The sequence below is a fragment of the Cryptomeria japonica genome, chromosome 9 (assembly GCF_030272615.1).
Source record: "Cryptomeria japonica chromosome 9, Sugi_1.0, whole genome shotgun sequence".
NCBI classification, from domain to species: Eukaryota; Viridiplantae; Streptophyta; class Pinopsida; order Cupressales; family Cupressaceae; genus Cryptomeria; species Cryptomeria japonica.
The window spans coordinates 395,632,214-395,639,240 of NC_081413.1; the positions used below are offsets into that span (position 1 = coordinate 395,632,214).

General features: G+C 35.6%; 1 protein-coding gene across 1 annotated transcript; it reads left to right on the forward strand.

Moving 5' to 3' along the window:
- Positions 1 to 1,111: 1,111 nt before the first annotated feature.
- Positions 1,112 to 2,149, forward strand: LOC131858408 (uncharacterized). The gene is made up of 2 exons (XM_059211642.1): positions 1,112 to 1,378; positions 1,571 to 2,149. The coding sequence occupies exons 1-2, from the start codon at positions 1,112 to 1,114 to the stop codon at positions 2,147 to 2,149; spliced, it is 846 nt and encodes a 281-aa protein (XP_059067625.1).
- Positions 2,150 to 7,027: the final 4,878 nt, after the last annotated feature.

The window sequence follows — 7,027 nt, forward strand, 5'->3', positions numbered from 1 at the left end:
CAAACTAAATATCGACGGATGCATCTTCTTGTATATTCTTAAGGCAATTTGGAAGCTTAAGTAGGAAATAAGAACTTCTTAGTAATGGATATTGTATTATTCATGTGCATTATAATGATATATCTATGAGTGTTTTTATATCCATATTCGATGTTTGCTTATATCTTGAATAAAATATGCTTAGAGATTGAAATTTAAGTTTATTTATGGATAAAGACTAGTTTAGGGTTAGATCCTAGATTGATGTCTTTACATTTTTGGTATTAGAGCCTAGTTTTATAACACTAGGACCTATATGAGTCACTTCACTAAGATAAATCTGGAAATTAATATCTTGTTGTTTAAACATTACAGAATTGGTTCGTACCAAGCAGACAGCCTGAAAGTCAGTAGCAGGGTATGCCCATTACCTGAGGGTTAAAAAGGATCCTCAATCACCTGTCAAGCCAGTTTTGGATGACGCCCCTTTTGAAGTGAAACAAGTCCCAGAAGAAAGTGTTGTAATACCTTCTGAGAAGAATATCCCTGAAAAAGAAAAAGAGCCTAAGTTGGAATATTCACCTATAAGGCCAATAGTAATCAGTTCTGAAGAATCCGAAGAGTATACCCCTCTAAGTGAGACTGAATCGGAAGGATATACCCCATTAAGTCGTAATGAGTGGGAAGAATCCACTCCCCTGACTCCTTCTGATGAGTGATGTAACATGTTACAACACTTCAATAAAATGTCTTTCCTTCTATTACCGAATAAGGATGTAATCCCTTCTACTATAAAATAAAGATGTATTCTCTTCTATTATCAAATAAAGATGTCTTCTATTGTATTTTGAGTTAAAAATTGTGTATTCCTTAATGATATCTATATATATACTTTGAACCTAACTTATATAGTAAATGGGAAAGAAGTAGAATGAAATTATTTGATATTGTTATATTTTAAATTTATATTGTTTTTCTTAAATATTCAATAGGAGTATTAAACTCTCTAGTTTCTTTATAAGGCTATAAGTTAGGGAATATTATAAAAGTTATGAAAGACATAACATTGCAAATATGTCTCTTATTGCTAAGAATTATCAATATCTCCCTGTTGTAGAATTAATAAATATAAATGGCCTCAAGAACCACAAAGGCGGGGTCAAGTAATGGGAACGAAAGGTTAGATCAAATTCTTGATCTACTAAATCAGCAAAGTGCAAGGATGAATGATCTTGAACAAGAGGTTCGAAGGGTCGGAGAAGTCCGACAGGAAGCCCCAAGGGTTGAGGAGCAACCCGACAACCAAGCCAGAATAGAAGAAGAGCTGGAAAAGGATTTGAAAAGGATAGCCCCGCCAAATTTTGATGGAAAAACAATTGGTGATGGTGCAGAGGCATGGGTAATTGAAATGGAGAAATATTTTGGTCTCTGCAACATGTCAAATGAAACCAAGGCAGTTTGGGCTGCTTATCAGTTGTCTGGTGACGCTGCTACTTGGTGGGACAATGAAAAGTTAGAAAGGAAACTACAACCAAGAGAGATCACTTGGGATTTGTTTTTACAATCCTTCAGGAAAAGGTGGCTTCCACAGTTATTCTTCGACAAGAAGATGACAGAATTTCAAAACCTTACTCAAGGTAGTATGTCGGTAACACAGTACTGGAAGAAATTTACTAATCTCCTTAAGTATGTTCCGCAATACCAGATGGATGAAAGGTTCTACATTCAGAAGTTCATTTTGGGTTTAAGAACCCATATAGGAGCAGAGGTGGATATCCATAATCCATTAACTATGGTGGAGGTATTTGAAAAGGCGACTAAGCAAGAGCAGAAGTTACAGCAGTTGGGGAACCTTCGAAAGAATGAGAACAACCGACCAAATTTTGGGAATAGAAATTTCCAAAGGAATCACAATAGCAACAATCGACAGATAAGAAATCTTAAGAGGGGACCCAACACCCAGGAAAAAGGAAGAGCAAATCAGGATGGAAATAAGAAAGAAAACAACAACACCAATGCTCGACAGAATATGGACAGAGGAAGGTCAGGTGGCCATCCTGGTCCTAGGGATGGGTGTTATAATTGTGGAGGGAGTCATTACGCCTCCAATTGTACACAACGTACCCCAGCACAGAGAGGATCATATCAGCAAGGAGCCCCTCAACATTAGATTCATGCTGCTGTCGACAATCGTCAAGCTGATTTCCAAGCCGCACCTATCCAAATTACGGGTAAGCTCTTTGGACAAACAGTTTCTATTTTAATAGATACGGGAGCTACTAAATGTTTTGTTGATCCACAAGTAGTTTCTAGAATATCTGTTAAACCTGGTTATATTTCAAATTCATGGATGGTTCAGTATGGAAATCGAGCAGAAAAGAGGGTAGATACTTGTCTATTTTGCAGTGAATTAGAACTGCCTAGTTTCCAAACCCAAGTTAACCTTTATGTTGCACCACTAGGATCATATGATGTGATCTTAGGTATTAATTGGTTGACTGAACATAAAGCCATAGTGAACTGTGAAGATAAGGTCATTAGTTGCATGGATGATTTTGGGAATTCCGTTGAAATTTTCGGGTCTCAAAGTCCTCTTGAATTGAGATACATTTTGGCAATGCAACTCAAGAAGGCCCAAAGAAAAGGATGTTCCATCATTGCCATCATGGTTAATGATTTGAATAATGTAGAGAAAATCCCTACAGATTATCTTGTCCTTGCAGAGTTTCTAGATATTTTTCCAGAAGATCTTACCATGTTACCACCTAAGAGAGAGTTCGATTTTTCTATAGAACTCTTACCTGGAACGGAGCCACAATCTAAGGCTCCATATAGAATGACAATGACAGAACTATATGAGCTTAAGGCTCAATTGCAAGAATTGCTTAGGCAAGGTTTTATTAGACCAAGCGTATCCCCGTGGGGTGCATTAGTGATCTTTGTAAAGAAAAAAGATGGTACTTTGAGGTTATGCATTGATTATAGGATGTTGAATAAAGTAACCATCAAAAACAGATATCCTCTACCAAGGATAGATGAATTATTTGATCAAATGAAAGGTACATCTATATTCTCCAAGATCGATCTTCGATCCGGATATCATCAGTTAAGGATTAAGGATGAAGATAATCCTAAAACTGCATTCCGAACAAGGTATGGGCACTATGAATTCACAGTTGTACCATTTGGTTTAACTAATGCCCCAGCAGCATTCATGAACCTCATGAATAGTATTTTCAGAGAATACTTGGATGACTTTGTTTTAATCTTCATTGATGACATATTGATCTATTCTAAGAATGAAGAAGAACATAAGAAGCACCTGAGGATAGTTTTGCAATGATTGAGAGATCATAAACTTTATGGGAAATTCTCTAAGTGTGCCTTCTTTCAGGAAAAGGTGCAATACTTAGGTCATGTCATATCCGCTGAAGGAATTTCAGTTGATCCTGCAAAGATAGAAGCAATAGTAGATTGGCCAACGCCCCAAAATGTTTCAGAAGTTCAAAGTTTTATGGGACTTGCTGGATATTATAGAAAATATGTGGAAGGATTTTCCAGGATAGCAGCACCAATTACCTCACTTTAGAAAAAGGAAAAAAGGTTTGAATGGACTGAGAAATGTGAGGAATCATTTCAACTCTCGAAGAAAAAATTGACAACAGCACCAGTACTAACAATACTAGATCCCAACGGACATTTTGTAGTAATTACAGATGCCTCGGGTGAAGGTGTGGGAGTAGTATTGATGCAAGAAGGAAAGGTGGTTGCATATGAATCATGAAAGCCAAAGCAATATGAGATGAATTATGCTCCGCATGATTTAGAACTACTAGCTATTGTGCATGCATTACAAATGTGGAGGCATTACCTTTTAGGGAAGCCTTTTGAGCTTAAAACGGATCATTTAGGATTGAAGTATATTTTTACACAACCTAACCTAAATGCAAGATAGAGAAGGTGGCTTGAATTTCTAAGTGATTATGACTTTGGTATTGAATATATCCAAGGGAAGGAAAATAGAGTAGCTGATGCTCTCAGTAGAAGAAGACACCTATCTGCAATGGTTACAACAAGGACAAATTTGAAGCAACAAGTGTTGCAGAATCTTTCCGAAGATGAACATTATATATGAGTTAAACGAGCCTTGGAAAGAGACTCTTTAGACCATCGCTATGATGGATATGAGATAGAACTAGAGGGTATTTTGAGATACCAAGGAAGGATGTACATACCAGAAGGGGTAGAGTTGAGGAAGTTGATCTTACATGAGATGCACAATACACCTTATTCAAGACACCCTGGAATAACAAAGATGGTAGCTAATTTGAAAACATTGTATTTCTGGCCTAAACTCAGGAAAGAAGTGGTTGAGTATGTAGCACAATGTCTGGAATGTCAAAGAGTAAAAGCTGAATATGTTCATCCAGCAGGACTTCTATTTCAACATGTTATACCAGAATACAAGTGGCAGGTAATCAGTATGGATTTCATCCAAGGATTACCGATGAGTAAGAATAAGCATGACACTATCTTAGTAGTGGTGGACAAGTTGACTAAAGTTTCACATTTCATACTTGGTAATCTAAAAGATGGATCATTTGTTCTTGTCAAGAAATTTGTGCAAGAAATTTTTTGGTTACATGGAGTTCCAGAAACTATAATATCTGATAGGGATACCAGGATGACTTCCAGATTTTGGACAACATTGAATGCAGCATTGGGAACAAGGCTAAATTTTAGCTCAGCATATCATCCTCAGACTAACGGCCAAACAGAAAGGGTTAATCAGGTAGTGGAGGATATTTTGAGAATGTATTGCATGGATCAGCAGTACAAATGGGAGGAGTACTTGCCCTTAGTTGAATTTGCTTATAACAACTCCTTTCATGCATCATTAGGTATGGCACCTTTTGAAGCACTCTATGGGCAAAAATGTCGCACACCTATCAGCTGGGATAGACTAGAGGATAGGATCACTATTGGTCCAAATTTACTCAAGGAAATGGATGAGCAGATGGTGTTGATTAAGAGTAGATTGAAGGAAGCAGCTGATCGACATAAGAGTTATGCAGACTGAAATAGAACTTTTAGACAATTCGCTGTAGGAGATAAAGTCTTTTTGAGAGTCAAACCTCATAAGAGCTCTATCTCGTTTGGAAAATCATCAAAATTGGCTCCAAGATATGTGGGACCCTTTGATGTACTGGAGGTTATCAATCCAGTTGCTTATAGATTAGCTTTACCCCCTGCTCTAGCTCGAATCCATAATGTGTTTCATGTGTCTTTATTGAAACTTTACAATGCTGATGCATCTCATATTCTTGATTGGCAATCCTTACAGGTTTAGGATCCAGGGGTGGTGCTAGTGGAGCCCACCTGAATCTTAGATAAGCGTACTGTGAAGCTACGTAGAAGAGATTTCACTCAGTATAAGGTTCAGTGGGACCAATATTCTGAGGATAGTGCTACATGGGAGGATGCTAAGATGATTGACCGTCATTTTCCTCATTTGCTTTCTTAGGAAATAACTGCTATTTAATTTTGGATATTTTGAAACAATTATTATTATTTTATGATGTAAACTTGGATAGCCTATGTGCTCTTGGTATTATTATTTGAATTTGAGGTAAGATTGACATTTTGTGAGATATTATGGTTTTGTGATTATTGATGAGTGGCAAGACATCGAGACGATGTCTCTTCAAGGAGGGGAAGGATGTCACGAATCGTTTTATTTAATAATGTGCAATTTAAAGATGTAATGTGATTTTGAAATTTAAAATAGATTAGATCATTCATAATCTAGTATGAGGAAATATAGTATGCTTTTTACTCCTGCAATTGATATGAAATTCGACATTTAATATTCTTTTGGGTATGTCAATACTGATAAATTTTTGAATGCAAGTAATGCAGGATGAGGTGAAGGAGGTCGAAGGCGAGAACACGAATCAAGTAGAATTGCTTTTAACTAAATGACTTTGATGGAAAAGGGAATCTCTCACACACCACAGTAGAAAAGTTTGTTTGTGCAATTGTGACTTCTTCAATGTATGATTTTGTATTAGAAACAAAATGATGTGAGTAATTGGTAATCGTTACATTGATTTCGTCTATAAAAGTGAAAATTAGTTTGCTATTTAGAGTTATGGAGTTTATCGACTTAACGTTCTTTATTAAGATGATTTAATGTTCTAGAAAAAGAGAATGCAAATATAATTTCATTTATGATTGATGCGTTTACAATTATATGGAATTTGTATGCATGAAATTTCGATAATTGTTTTATAATTTGTCTTATTTTAAAAGTGATTAAGATAATTTTTATTTTCAAATTGAAATATTATGTCTCAAATATTCTTGTTTATGATTTAAGGATTATATATATATATATATATATATATATATATATATATATATATATATATATATATATATATATATATATCATCTTTATTTTTAAAACATTTTTACAAAAAGAAATCGGGCGTTATAAATATATATATATGTATAATTAATTTATTAAATATCTTAAATGTTTTAATTAGGTTTTCTTTTTAAACATTTAAGAATTAAACGCAATGTATATATATTATTAAATATAAAATTGTTTGTATTAACACGATTTATGCGATTAATATTTTGTTTATGCAAAGGTGGCGGGTTGGTATTGTTATCGACTGTTAGAAGTCGATATCTACAGTTAACTTCCTCCACCCACGGTAGCCGTTGTCAAACCATTAACACAGGCCAAAGCACGATGGGGGACTTAACACTCCCACGACCCTTGGTGGGTAACTTGGCATGCAACCCGATCCTCGGTGGATAAGCTGAGAAGTCGATAGTTAATGTAAATGCCTCCATGACCCATGTGAAGCATCGACTCATGCAGCAATCAAAGCTCCAACTGAAACCGTTGCAAAGTTTAAACAATAAAAAGTCTCAAGCTTGCCACAAAACGAGGGTTGTATTTAATTTAAAGACATGCGTGGAGATTACAGTTACAACCAACTAATAAACATGACAACAAAAATAATGGTAACAG